Source organism: Amphiura filiformis, chromosome 5 (assembly GCF_039555335.1).
Source record: "Amphiura filiformis chromosome 5, Afil_fr2py, whole genome shotgun sequence".
In the NCBI taxonomy this organism is placed as follows: Eukaryota; Metazoa; Echinodermata; class Ophiuroidea; order Amphilepidida; family Amphiuridae; genus Amphiura; species Amphiura filiformis.
The window spans coordinates 78,432,416-78,447,907 of NC_092632.1; the positions used below are offsets into that span (position 1 = coordinate 78,432,416).

At 36.9% G+C, this 15,492-nt stretch overlaps 1 protein-coding gene and 1 long non-coding RNA gene across 2 annotated transcripts; both read right to left on the bottom strand.

Moving 5' to 3' along the window:
• Window positions 1–473: 473 nt before the first annotated feature.
• On the bottom strand, window positions 474–6,663 carry LOC140153780 (uncharacterized). The gene is made up of 4 exons (XM_072176632.1): window positions 6,456–6,663; window positions 3,799–4,024; window positions 2,049–2,188; window positions 474–1,070 (listed from the first exon to the last, which is right to left on the bottom strand). The coding sequence occupies exons 1-4, from the start codon at window positions 6,541–6,543 to the stop codon at window positions 844–846; spliced, it is 681 nt and encodes a 226-aa protein (XP_072032733.1). The 5' UTR covers window positions 6,544–6,663; the 3' UTR covers window positions 474–843.
• A 4,698-nt stretch (window positions 6,664–11,361) lies between these two features.
• Window positions 11,362–15,280, bottom strand: LOC140153773 (uncharacterized). The gene is made up of 2 exons (XR_011859142.1): window positions 12,656–15,280; window positions 11,362–12,398 (listed from the first exon to the last, which is right to left on the bottom strand). It is a non-coding gene; the product is annotated as an uncharacterized lncRNA (long non-coding RNA).
• Between the last annotated feature and the right edge of the window lie 212 nt (window positions 15,281–15,492).

The following is a 15,492-nucleotide window of genomic DNA, read 5'->3' on the forward strand; positions in this document are numbered from 1 at the left end:
GTAATTATTTATTGCATTATCCAGAGATGGAACCGAACCGAGACTGGGCACCTTTGTTTCCAATGGACATTTTATTGTGAAATGTCATTGTACAAGGAATACATAAAAAAAATTCCACATAGCCCCCGAATGAAAAGTATTTAATTATCTTTGTAATCACTCAAAAAGCATTTTGTGTGAATTTTACATCCCAACTAGAGGCTATTAAATTTTTACGAGCCTTTTTATTTTACATGTAAAGCCTATGGGGGTGACGATTCGAAATGGACGGCAAAATCCTCATTTTGGGCCATTTTAGACACTAAAATGCCCATAAAAAAAGAATAGCCTCTAGTCTGGATGCAAAATTCACACACAATGCTACCTGAGTGAGTACAAACATAATTAAATACATTTCATTCGGGGGCTATATCAAAAATAAAAAATGTCCTATACCTTAATGGTTATGGAACAAAGGTGTGGGGGCCAGTCTAACAATTTATCAGGGGGTGTAGTATCACCTTAACATGCTTTTAAACATACTTTTAAACATGCTTTTAACATGATTTTAAGCATTGTTAAGTTCTCTTATCATGCATTATTTATAGGTTCCTAATCCATACAATTTAGTATTTTGGAATTAATCGTAACATAATTTACCCCTATTCTATATGAGGTCACCATTACTAAGAGTCCTTAAAGTCCAGAGGACTGAGGCATAATATTCATAAAAACAATTGTTTAATTTCACCCCTATTATGGGGCGTGGCCTTCTTTGCCTTAGAGTATGGTACTATACTGTCAGGATAAAGTATTTACATTACAACAACAGTGCCACCATTATAGTGATTCAAATGATTACGCTTAGTATTGGGTGGCGGTAGAATAATTTGCTGGCGGTGGAATTGGTTGCCCGTGTGCGGCATTGTTATATGGTTGTGGAGCCGCTTGCCCATATGCGGCATTACTATATGCGGCATTATTATATGTGGTTTGGGTGTATGACGGCGGTGGTGCAGGGTATCCCATATTCATGCCATTCATGCCGGTAACTGTATTAATTTGCATTGCAGGTACAGGAGCAACGGCATCTGAAATGTGGAACGAGAAAACAATTAGCATTGGCAGGGCCGGATTTACCTTTGGGCCAGATGGGCCTGAGCCCTGGGGGCCCCCAATATTGTCCTGTGCATGTTCCTTTTTAGCCCCAAAACAGCACTAGCCCAGAAGTCACATTTATCTTGGGCTAAAATAGTCTGAAATTGAAATTTTTCGCGCGCACTTTCAAAATCCGACTTGAAGCCACTCAAGCGCCCATAACTCGACCAAATGATATCGTAGAGCAACTACAGAGGTATTAAAATGCGCAGGAGAAAGCTGCGCTTTATATACATTAAAATAAGTTTTTGCTATATAGGCCTATTTCAGTTCCCGATATATCTGACCATCTATAATCGTTTCGATACTTTCTGGTCTGGGTTGAGTTTAGTAATAAACTCAGGAAAGGTTTCTGTCAATTTTAAGCTGAAATAACAAGGTAACATGGAACTTAACCCCACTGCCTGTTTTGGCCGTACAACGTGGAGTTATGGGGGAATTAATGTTAGGCCAAAATTGTTTGTTTGTCCTGACAAATACAACATTAACAAATTATACGGGAATTAGACCGATTCCATATACACGCAGTGGCGGCGCTACGGGGGGGGGGAATTTTCCCAAATATTTTTCTTCCCCCAGTTTGCCCCCCCCACTTTTGAGGCAACCCCCCAAAAAAATCACGTAAATGTCCACTTTTTGCGGCAATTTTGCATAAGATTTGCCAATTTTGCCACCCCCTGAAATTCACTCTTCCCCATGCCCCCCCCAAAAAAAAATTCCTGGCGCCGCCACTGGACACACGTGTAAACAAATATGCCAAAAATCAGGTTTAAAAAAAACCCAATTTCATATTATCAGGTATATATAGCCCATACTGTGGCATTATGACGATGGTGCCGTTATATTTAAAAGTTATACTGGGCAGTGACGTAAGTTGGCCAAGCCTGGCTGAAATAACTGACAAAACTTACTATTTCCGCCTGTTGTGACCACAGTAGTCCTACCCCTACTTCTTCCAGATGATGCTTTACCACATACTACACAACAGATAATGAGTGGAATAAAGATGGCTGCGAGAACACCGCAGACGATGGCTATGATTATCCACCATCTGAAAAAAACCAAGGTACAGTTGCACTTTTAAAGTTAGCTCTGGGCCAATTTCTATACATCACTGCAAAAACAGCGTTTAGGAATTAAACACTTTTCTAAACACAGTTTTGCCTTCACTTTGTAAACACGTTTAGAAGCTAAACATTGGTCAGTGATGGTGTTTAATTTCTAAACATTTGACATATTCTAAACATAACATTTTTAAACACATTCTTGCCTTCACTTTCTAAACACTGCTTTTTTCAGTGTAAGCCATAGGACATTCAAGGAGTACTGATGTAATTTTACAACAGTACATTTTCCGCGCGGCCCCGGGATCTGGAAAACGCACGCCATCACCAAGCTTGCACTCGACCGTCAATATATGAAATGAAAGTTTTTAATAGGCGTAGCGTAGGCCTATACTTAAATATCATGAGATGTGGGATGGGGAGGGGTGTTCCATGTGATTCCTCTTTACAAAGAACCACTTTCCAGTAGGCGTTTGCTCATGGAACTCAAAATAGAAGGGTCATACACGAAATCAGGAATAAAAATGATTTCATACAATAAAATTGTATCATATTTATAAACTCGCACGATTCGTGAATGCTGTGAATAACACAAAAAATGACTATACTTTCATCAAAATTTCCAAATTCCATTGTTTTGTTTTTTGTCTTTCAATGTTTGCAGTATGAGCGCGCATCACTCTCTAAATTCCTAAGATTTAAAAATAAGTCTAAGAGACTTGTTAGAATGACAAAACCTTTCAGAGACTTAAAATTCAAATCTTTATTAGAGTAAAATTTAAATCCATTAGATTTGAATTTTAAGTCTTTACAAGGTTTTGTCCTTCTAATAAGTCCCTGGAATTTAGAGAGCATATTTTGTTTAGGGCTCGTGCTTTTAAAATTCCTGCCAGATCAAAATAAAGCCATTGAACAGAAGGCCTATAGTTGTGTGCAGTTCGCTCAAGCATATCGATACACCAGACCCTTGCCTTTGTTGATACACATTGAGGTCAACTCATCTATAGCATCATCATTGAGAGAAAAGGGTTATTATTATATTGAAAATTGAAAGAACCCCACAATGTATTTTCTGGCCTTTTCAGGACCTTTTTACGACTTTCTTACCTTTCCAGAACCTTTTTTGTTCTTTATAGAACCATTTATGGTTATACTACACATAAAGGGCAGTTCAAAAATCAGTTTAGGTTCTACTTATACCCTTATATTATCAGACATCGAATCCCCGGGATCGAACCCTCTCTCCAGTGGCGTAGAATTCTTTTTTGACATTGGGGGATGGGGTTGGAAAATATTTCTTGAAATATGAATCCGGCACCTTTTGGTGACAGAATAAGTTGATGGTACAAATGCGCGCGAAGCGTGCGAAAAATGTTGCCATTTTGAAGCTAAACTGGTGAAAGATTGTGCAAAAGTGGAATAAATTTGGGTTTGGGGGCTAAAGTGGCCAAATATGAGGTTAATTTGGTCAGAAACCTACATACATGCGTCAATACGGGGGGGGGTGATTGTAAGGACCATCACCCCTGGCAAAATATTTCTACGCCTATGCCTCTCTCTCCCCCAGCATGCCCAGCTCGCCCTGTTTTATACTCACGCAATTGCGGCTGCAGTTCCCACTGCGTCGGCCGCGTCATCCCAATCGTCGTCCCAATCATCCCAGTCGCTGTTTTGGTCAAGTGCGTCAAAAGCATTGTCACAGCAATATTTAAAATCATTAGTACCACAACAGTAGTAATCGTACCAGCCATCGAATAGACCTGGACAGTCGAAACCGGCGATCCAAGTTCCAAAAATATTTGTGTATGATGAACAACGTTCCGCTGCAGAAAAGAAACACAAAATATTACAGATGATGACGATGATTATGATGAATGGATGAATCCGGGGGTGGGGGGGGGGGCACTAGAATAGAGGATCTGGTTTAAATACCTTCTCTGTCTCTGGCCCGAGGGAATGCATATGGAACAAACTCCCTAAAGCCATCATATCAGGGAGTCTCCATCAATTCCAGTTTTCAGAAAGAAACTGAAAACTCAACCTTTTCAGTTAGCTTTTTCTTGTTCCTTCTGTTTCTTTTTTATTCCATCCTTTCTCTCCTTGTTCAGCGCTTTGATAAATTTTAAAGGAGCTTTCAAAACAAATTGTACGGAGTTGTGCCTCGCAGACTTTTCGATGCTGACTTTCTAAGTCTTTCTCTATATATCTACTTTTTGCTGTTTTTGCTACCCATCAGTATACCAATTTTCAACAAAAAGCACCCAAAGATCACCCAAATGTGCCATAATTGGGCGCTCTAAAGGGCACTTTTGCCACCCATTATTTGATATACCAAAACCGTGCCACATCCATTATACATGTACATGTACCTTCAACCAGGGAGAAACATCCCCAGGTTCCTGTGCCAACTGAAGTACGGTAGGGGTCTATCGGTGGAGATTTTTGTCGAAAAAAAGGGGTCATTCAGTGTGGACGTACTCCAAGAAAATGGAGGAGAGTGTCATTGACCGGCCGTGAAAAATAACGTTCTGGGCAAAAATGAGCAAAATGCGGTGAAAATTTGCCATTTTAGAGCTAAAATTGGAACGAAAATGCAAAATGTTAAATTTCTTCAAAAGATTTGCAGATTTGCTGTAAATTTCTCATAAAAGGAAGTAATTGGGTGTAAGCTGATGAAAAGAGGGCGTCAATGGGCTATTCCATTTAAAATCCACACTACCCTGTGGACGATTTTGGAAATATCTTCCACAGGGAGTATGAATTTCAAATGGAATGGACACATATAGCAGCTCCATTTGAAAATCATCCTCCCTCAGTGGATGGAGGATTCAGGTTGAATCTTTCTCAGAGGGTGTATTTAATTCAAGTGGAACTGTTTAATGTGTTCATTCTATTTGAAATTCATTTTCCCTCTGTGGAAGATATTTGCAAAATCTTCCACAGGGTAGTGTGGATTTTAAATGCGATAGCCCATAGTGGCAGAATTATATTCAACAAATTACGTATGCTAACCAGAAAATTTGCTGCCAGTAAAATCACGGGATTTAAATTTTACTTCCAGTGTGTGTTAGCATGCAGGATTAATAGGGAGTGTGCTTTAAACACTATCTTGTGTTATCTTTAACACTATCTTGTGTTGAAAAACATATTTGTACGTGTTTTAGTGTTATTTAAGTGTTTATAAATAATACAACACCTCTATACCTTCACTTTAGAAACAGGTGCAAGTTCAAGTGTTTATTAAGTGTTGCTCTGCTGTTTTTGCAATACGTGGATACGTGTATAGCCTATAATAATGTAAATAACTTATAGGCCTAAATCCGCGCATTTACATACACTGTAAAATATTAAATCATTACCATTATTTTACGACACTTTCTCGTAAACTTTCGGTTATTTACCATGAAATTGAATTACTATATGTTAGTACCGTTAGACTGTATTTATTTACTTTTTTTTTAATTTGTATTTGTATATAAAGTGTTGCATTTTCCTTCTTTTTTTTTTTAAATTGTCCTGACATATTGTGTTTAAATGCTATTTCGTATCAGTAATACGGCAACAACTGTAATTTTAAAGGTAGGATGTTGGCAATAACATATACGTGCTTTCTTTTCTACCGTATTTTATCATTTTATACATGATTGGCTGGGATTCTATTGTACCAGAGAAGATGGAAGATTTTACATATTCTCTGGAAATACAATCGGAGTTTTACGGCAGAATGTTGGAAATTTGGGTCAGCTTTTACAGTGCTTATTAGACATGTTTGTGAGATGTCTGTATTTAAAATAGATACAAATAACTACACTGAGCAATAACAACAACAGCAAATCATTAACAGAGGCGAGCGAAAACATTTAGTTTGACCAGGGAATGTGCCGGGATCTTCTCTGGTTTTACGCCAGAACAGCCACTATATCATGCCGACACATCATTTACATTTTTGTAGCATGATTAGAACTTAAAGAGATATTTTTGATTAAAAAAAAGGATGACACTTTTGTAATTGTTTCTGTAATCTCAAAACTATGATTATCTAAAACAAAAAATAAATCATGACCGTCGAAAATCTGCATAATTATTAAAGTTGGAACTAGCTCGAGATACTGGTAGGCCTACTACTGGAAGCAGAAAGACATGCTGCGTTCTTCTGAAGTTTAATAACAAACATAGAATATTGTAAATATTCGAAATATTAACACTTATTTACCGATATGAAAAGAAGGAAATGTTCCCCACTAATGAACTTACCTGAGGTTAATGAACAGCAAAACAGTAAAACACCAAAAAGTAAGATATTCCTCATTGGGACACCACAAGAAGATGGCTTCAACGCCATCTTAGTTTTTCGCTTTTATTGTTCTGTTTAGTTATTGATTTGTTGGCATATTGCACGCAGCGTACTCCAAAAGATTTTATTGGATCGAGTCCGGGGATCGAGTATTGTAACTTCAGTTGTCATGACGGTGTTTGCATAGAAAGTGGACTGGGTTTAATAGACGTCATTTATTGATCAGGTAATCGATATAATTTGTCCATCATGATGATGATGATAGTTTTAGGCCCTGTTCATACTGACGTCGAATATTTGATGTAACAAGTATTCGCGTATAATAATCTAATTTATTTAACGAATTTTGTTGATGTATAAATCGCTAATATATTTTCACCAGATATAAAATATAATTGATTTTTCGTTAACATTCGTTAAAGGGTAAACAAATGTCGGAAACAGATTAAATAACGCGTATAGGCCCCTACGCGTATACGAATAGGCCCTACTTGTCTCATGAATATTCGACATACATCATGAACCGACCCTTATGTGATGCAAGTAGCAGTGTACGGAGCATTTTAAGTGTCATCATCTGAATTGTTCGCGGAACACTTACTTAGGCCAAAATCAAATTGGAACCCCTGTTAGGCCAAAAATAACATGTTTGTTTCCTGTAGCAGGTCAAAAAAGTCAAATGCGAAATGCGGGGGTTTTTTTAGATCCATGTCTTCAAATGACAATAGCATATTTTGCTGCAAATTGGAATGGGAATTTACAGTGGGTCTCTCCAACACAAACACAAAAATCATATTTCTTATTCAAGAATATCTATGATCCCCTTTCAACATGCAGATTGAAAATGGTATTAAAAATGTGTGATATTTTCTCCAGTAGTTAATTTTTTCACTACGCTCGTTTGTTGTGTAATGTGAAAATGTTTACTCCAGCAGTGTTTTATATTATATTTTGTGATTTTTCCGTTTTTTTGGGTTTTTTTGGTGTTTTTTTTCTTCTTTGAAAAATCTAATGCGTAAAATAACGTACCGGTAAATTATGCGCGCGCTACAGGAAACAAACTTGTTTTTGTTTTTTGTGACCTTATGCTCTTCGGAAGTGACCCGTGCCTTTGATAAGAACATGCAGTAGCGTAGCCAGAGCGGGGTGACAGGGGGGGGGGCAGAGTGCCCCCTGACAAAAAATGAAAGAAAAAAGTGGGGGGGGGGGGGCACTCAACTTTGGAAGTGACGGTATGTGCCTGTCAATAGGTCCCCTCTTACGGTCGACTATAGGATGACCCCCTTTTTTTTAAAGTCATACCCGATGACCCCCCTTTTTTTTAGTTGCGGCTACCCAATGACCCCCTTTTTTTGGTTGCGGATACCCAATGACCCCCTTTTTTCTAAATTTTCTAGAATAGCATCATCAAAATGCCACAAAATAATGCAGAAACTTTCAAATTTTGCTCCATTTTTCAAAATTATGCCGAAACTTTCAAAATTTTGCTCCATTTTTCAAAATTTTCTACCCGATGACCCCCTTTTTTTAAATAACGCTTTGTTACCGATAGGCCCCTACTTCGCGACACCGGTAGGCACATACCCGTCACTTCTAAAGTTGAGTGCCCCCCCGGGGTACAGTCTCTCTCTAAAAAAACCCCGGCCTATGTACCCGGTATTGTATGATGCAACTGCAATGTGCCCCCGAAAATATATTTTGCCCCCTCTGACCAGAGAAGATGAGAAGAAACTCTGAAGATGCTCTGACCAAGAAAGCTGGCTACACCCATGAGAACATGAATGTGTTATTCAGTGAAACATTTCTAAATTATAGACTAAAATCCCGGGAATTGATGACACTGCGGTCTGCAGGTGCACTGTAAAATATTACCGTTAGTTTACCGTATACTTTCCCGTTGAATTGCTATATTTCACGAAGAATATAGGCATGTTAGTACCGTTAAATTGTATCCAATTTTTTTGAAATAGCTGTATTGTCCTGACAGATTGTGTTTAAATGCTATTTCGTATAATGTGTATAACTTTTACGGCAATATGATACCGTATATATGAATTATACGGTGAAATACTTGTAAACTCGTCGTTTTTACGGTAGAATGCTGGCAACTTAGTTGCCATGCATGTATTCTACCGTAAAAATTACGGTCAAATTTTTACAGTGTGTACCGGTAAGTATATTGAGCTGTAACTAGTGTAAGTCCATAACAAAGAAACAATTTTCACGCACAAGTCACTTTGTTATATAAATGATGCGAAACGGTCTAATAGTCGTGTTAAATTAATTATATGCCAGTGTTAAGAAAACATGTCAAATGTAAACGGTAAATAATTGCGGAATCTTACTGCAGACTGTAAATACTTGTCTCATGAGTATTCGACGTCGAATAGGCCTACATATATAGTACATGAAGTATGAACCGACCCTTATGTGATGTAAATAGCAGTGTAGGCCTACGGAGCATTTTAAGGGCCATCATCTGAAATTTTTCGCGGAACACTTTACAAGCCAAAATGAAATTGGAACCCCTGTTATGTCCATTGTGCACAGTGTGCTCATCGCCACCATATATGCAATGTTTTCCCAATATTGGTGGCGAAAGGGAAAATGATACGTCAATGATTTGATTACAAAGACTTCCATTACCCTAAAGCCTGAAGTTTTCCGCGTTGCATATTTTCCGCGAAAAAAGCCGAATTTATGACGAAAAACAGAAAAAGAGAATATAAAAAACACCAAAACCCCACAAGAAATTAAAATAATGAACAATCTTATCAATAAAATGATGAAAATATTAAAATCGACTTCAAAATGTGACATAAAGAATGTTTTACCATAAAATGTGGACTCTACTCAGGCAAAAAATAAGCTTTTTGCGAAAAAAAAGTAAAAATTTTGAAAATTGCAAAATTTACAAAGCAGAAGAAAGCAGAGCAGAATTTGCATTAAAGCAGAAAATTTGGGACAATTTTGGGCTTTATACATTAGAGATTTTGATTTAAAACGGGAATCCACTGTTTTATTCGTCTATTCCCCATAGAAGCTCATAGATCGCCATAGTTAAAAGTGGCTAAATGGTTTTCTTTCATTGCCACATTATTTCGGCTTCACTATGGTCAGAAAACCCCCTTGACTAACTCGACTAACTTCAACTAACTCGATGTCATCATGTGGTGCGGCTAGAATTTTAAAATGTAAATTGGTAGATTGAGCATACTCTAACAATAGCGCCCTCACTTGAAATGTGATACAAATAGTATAGGTGGCGAAACACCCGCAGCACTTCACTGTGTAAATAGTTACACTAAATTATCAGGCAGCGCCGGTCGGCTCTGATCAGGCGGCCAGCAAGTCGGTCAGCCTGAATATGTAATAGGCCTATCAGCTTTATACACAAAATTGTGCCATTTATACACACTTAAAACGACGGGGTCAAAATATCAACCCTTTTACGGGGTCAGATTTATTTAACCCTATTCGTGGTTAAATCAACCACTTCTGTTGTTTGGCATCATGTTAAATCCCTAAAAGGGTCATATTTAAATGACCCCAAATGTAATCATTTTCCAACTCCCGTTCCGGGGTCATTTTCTAATCGGAACCCCTTGAATATAGTCATTTCAACCACGTTAAGGGTCATTTTCTAATTATGACCCCTGAATATAGGCCTAGTCATTTTTTGACACTAATAGGGTTATTTTTTAACTGACTATATTAGGGGTCAAATCATTTTTTTGACCCTAAATATCTGAATATAGTCATTTTTAACCACAATTTGGGACAAATTTTTCACTAGATCACCGGGGTTAAATTTGACCCTTCTTTAGTCGGTGCATAGTTGACTTGGAAAGCGGGGTCAAAAATGACCCTTTCGGGGTCAAATTTTGACCCCGAAGTTTTTTGTGTGTACATAATCGCATCAGGTTCGCGGAAAATATGAAAAGAACAAAGCAGACCATACCCAAGTTCTGAACTTAAACTCTCTGATTCAGCTACCCTATGTGAGAAGTCTCTAACGGTCGCTGATGTCGGTGACATGCTGGCCACCCTGCTACTAGGTATTTAATGCTGGCAGGTATGTTTAGCCCATTTTGACCATTTTCTTCAAGGTTTCCACCTTTAAAATTGCTTTGTCCCCTCTCCCCCTTTTGACCCCTCTAAAAAATATCCCAGCTCACGCCACTGCCCTGATTAGGCCTACCATCTTGACAGATGGAGTTCAGTAGGCCTACTCGACATGGTGTTTCTAATTCTCGCAAAAATGCCGAACATAATCTAAGCCCATGAATTCTGCCTCGAGTCCACTTCGGAATCGGACGTGACTCGGACCCAAAATGACTCGGACTCGAAGCCCAGTCCGGATCCGGCTCGGGCGCAGACAAGTAAAATGTAAAATGCTTGACAAATTAGATCTCAAATTTGATTTATGAATGAAGCCAAATAAATTATAAGACGGGATAATGGTCATGCCACGCCTCTCTGGAACTAATGGGATAAAAAAAAAATCCGGGTTGTAGCTGTAAAATACATTCTTCTCCCCGAAAAAATCCTCATACAAATGTCCAATCCAAAGCCAGAATTTACACAAAAAAAAAGTTATAGTTACAAAAAATTACACTTTATAAACTAGCTATTATATGCATTAGAGCTTTTATAATGCAAGTTACCCCATCCCACCTACTTCTGGGACACACACTCGGTATTCTGGGGTGAGAATTTTGAACATTTGAGACCTTTTGACCAAAATATCATAAAAAACCTTTTATAAAATTGCAAACATGGGGGTGTGAGATCCCTTAAATGGCCCAAAATACATTCCCATTCGCCATAATACTCAAAGGAATAAACACAATGACAACTATATGATAAATTGTGAAAATAGTTCTCTTTTATTGAACGTACACAATATACAGAATGTACAGACATGACATGACGACAAGTCATAACATGACGACAAGTCATAACATGACATGACGACAAGTCATAACATGACATGACGACAAGTCATAACATGACATGACGACAAGTCATAACATGACATGACGACAAGTCATAACATGACATGACGACAAGTCATAACATGACATGACGACAAGTCATAACATGACATGACGACAAGTCATAACATGACATGACGACAAGTCATAACATGACATGACGACAAGTCATAACACGACGACAAGTCATAACACAAGTCATAACATGACGACAAGTCATAACATGACGACAAGTCATAACATGACATGACGACAAGTCATAACACGACGACAAGTCATAACACGACAAGTCATAACATGACGACAAGTCATAACTACAAATCTATGACTGAGTATCTACACTTTTGATATAGACCAAAATTTATTGAACAAAATCTTTTTTGATGAAAATGTATTGATGGCTCGTACACAGTAAAATATGAGTAAATGTGTTGAGTATTTATGCAACAGTTAACTTTGCTGAGCAAAATTTAACCAACGCTGTGCCTTGAAAGTTACGTAATATTATTGAAGGCTAAAACTTTGACTAACTTTAGAAACTTTTGTTGTCAACGTTAATTCAATTACGAAGTTAAATGCAGCACAGAGCACAGCTACGGTACTCAATGTTTAGTAAAAATCGTAAAATCAGTATGTAACGTTTTTCCAGTGTATAGAATGATGCATACCGCCGGATATTTTTGCAAAAACATTTGACAAAATATTTTTGCAAAAACATTTGGCAAAATATTTGCAAAAACATTTGGCAAAATATTTTGCAAAAAATACAGAGTAACACTTTGTCAGCATTACAAAAACGTTTTGGTAGTATTCTATTTTTGATACAAACTGTTGTTGCAAAACGTTGTAATGATCTGACCATGATCTGACCAATGTTTTGACTATTTTGGAAATAGTTTTAAAAACCTTTAAAGGCGCATATAAAATTAACAGATGTGGAAATAGGAGTATAAACTGACCAGTAGATGCCAGTTGTAGTCATACTAATTCATGGCATATTTGATGGCCATGGGGAAAGTGAGCCCATATTAGCAAGACTATCCTTGCCTTCAAGGTGAAACAAACCATAGACCATTTGAACAAACCTACTCATGTTACCCTCTGGCCATGGGCTGGACTGGTATCAGATCTTACCCAGGGAAAGATGACATTCCAATATATGCCTTTAAGCAGAGGCTACCACGTGTTTACTGGGTTTAGGCATGCACCATGCGCGCTTTTGGTTACACTTGATATTTATAGGGCTTGAACAAGCCTATAATAATATACAAAAATCATCCACGTTATGATTAAAAAAAAAATAATAACATACATTTTGATGTGACGAGGATTGGTTGCAACTTGAAATATTTATGTAGATCTGCCACGCATTTATAAATAATTTACTTATGTTTATAAAATCTAAATTTATCGATAAATATCATCAATAAACTACTGGTTATAACATTTACATTCATATTAGTAACACTAAAAGAAACATATTCGACATAAAATGGAAAATAATGATTTCACCTTCGAATATGTTTATGATGTTCCATATTTTAAAAAGACTATTTTATATAATTCAATGACAAAAGGAGTGAACGTCCTAAAACTATTAAACAAATCAGATTGCTAAACTTATCACTTTTTGGTATACTTTTAACAGAAAAGTACAGAACAAAACTGGTAGAATTTTGATTTGAAAATAGGCACCAATTAACTAGCAAAACTACGTTTGTGCGATTTTGAGTTTATAAAAGTCCCAAAGGGAAGCAGCATAATACGTCATCTTCAAAAAATCAAGATTAATAATTAACTCATCATTTATCTTATCTTGTCCTGAACAATTATATCAATGATTCAACAAACGTATGACATTCTATATATACTTCTGTTTTCCCGTCCGATGTGTCAATCACCCGTACCATAATCTATAATGTTCATCTATCATGAAACATTTTAAACTATAATAACTGAATGACATCTGAGTTATGTTTCAAGCACTGATTTTGCTCACGTAGACCCCTCAGAGGTCAAGTTCAGTCCGATAAAAATGGTAAACAACAATAGTAAATATATTTGTGCTAATTCTCGATATTTCTATGATACTGCGTTCATCAATACTGCATGTCACACCACCGGCCACATCTACGGTAAAAAACTCGATAGTAAGCATATGTGCTTACTATCGAACGCTTTTAAAACATGCAAACATGAAGAGCCCCATCCACAAAAGTGTTAAGGGGTTTGAGTAAATCATTGATACACATAGTTATACGAACAAGTAAATCGGCAAATGTGTGTCTCAACCCCATTAGCTCAGTTGGTAAAGCGCTGGACTATGGTACAATTTCATGTTTTCGAAAGCGTTCGATAGTAAGCGCATATGCTAACTATCGAGTTTTTACGGTATAAAAAGAATTAAAACACTTCGAGTGGTTATCCAATAACCAGATTATTGTCCATTATGAACTTTGTTAATTGTACAAAATTATGCTAAGATTTACTGTGACAAGTGTGATAAAGTTCGTTTGGAGATTAGGCCTACTCCGACATACTATACAACCTGATTATGGAGGTACTGATTGTACATGTACCTCCAAATTTTGTGCGTTTCCGATTGCTTATGTTTATCCCTCCTACACATTAACTTTTTTTTTAATTTGGCTAGTTACGGTAGGCTATTCAAATTAGTATTTACTAGTTTACTATGATCATACACTCATACAGCAAATTAGTAACATTTTAGTACGTCCAAATAAACAAAAATATGTGAACAATATTAAGTTGTGCGAGACAAATGCATGCAGACATATTTTTCCAACGCATTTGTGAATTACATTAGGCGTCACCGTATTAAAACATTGTAACAGTTTGAAATGACACTTTGCCCACGGAAAATGTTCATGTCATTTCTGCATGACATGTGAAAACGACTGAAATCTGACAATCTTCTATAACAGCGGTTTGGTATACCGACGAACCATGATAATTATAAACCGTCCATACATAATTACATACTGACAGTATAGATGGCGTCATAATTTATTGTCCCCCATTGTATTTTGCCATAGCTACATATACCCGAGCTGGATGACATGGGTACGAAATCACAGTGAAGTTTGATCCCCGGGTTTGATCCTGATATCTACCGTCCGGGGATATTTGATCGACCTGCCCTCCACCGCATAATTGTCCTATACATTGACACAAACAAACTTCATTTACTTTATATCGCACACACATAAACCGCAGGTGTAAATATAACACATGTTATCGGGGTTATATTTACACAAACTATAGTTTCATATTTTGCAAGATTTGTCAAAATTGGCTAATGATGATTGCAACACTTTCAAAATGAAAGTGCGATGCCCGTTTATTTTTGGCGATTTTTAACACTTCCTTCTCTTATAGTTGTTAGTAAGCCCACATTTTGGTTACTCTCTAAATGTGAAAGAGCAATAATTTTACTTCAAAAGAGTGCCTTATATAGGCCTAGTACAGTGATCTAAAGAATGGGAAAGTGATGTAAAATGTTCGGTTAGAGTTTAATATGAACTTTCATTTAATCAAACGGGCCCTTCCTTATTCTAGAGCCACGTGCTTCAATATTATTCACGGCACAATGTCATTTTCCCAGCAAACACAAATACATAACACGTATTAAAAGTGATATGCGTTTTGGTTTTGGTCAAAACGTTTTCCATTATACGATTTAAATATTGGCTATTATTAAGGTCATGGAAACTCTTAAAACTTTTTATATGAAGTAACACAACAATGTTGTCAAAATGTTATTGTAAAATATCAAGGTAGGTCAAACATATTTGCACAATATTTTGTCAACACTTAAATAACACTATGTTAGAATGTTTTGCAACAAGTTTTCAACCATCTTTTTGAATGTTATTGACACACCCTTTATATAACCTGACATTTAAAAGTTTTCTGTAAAACGTTTTGTATTTGTTAGTTTTGTAACTCATTTTCTTTTCATGACACTCTCTACATATGG

What these genes read in the sequence shown, in the direction of transcription:
- LOC140153780 (XM_072176632.1), bottom strand. Translation starts at nt 6,543, where the DNA reads ATGGCGTTGAAGCCATCTTCTTGTGGTGTCCCAATGAGGAATATCTTA. An exon ending in TTGCTGTTCATTAACCTCAG is followed by an intron (nt 4,025 to 6,455) that starts GTAAGTTCATTA and finishes TCTTTTCTGCAG; the next exon opens with CGGAACGTTGTTCATCATAC. An exon ending in GGAACTGCAGCCGCAATTGC is followed by an intron (nt 2,189 to 3,798) that starts GTGAGTATAAAA and finishes GGTTTTTTTCAG; the next exon opens with ATGGTGGATAATCATAGCCA.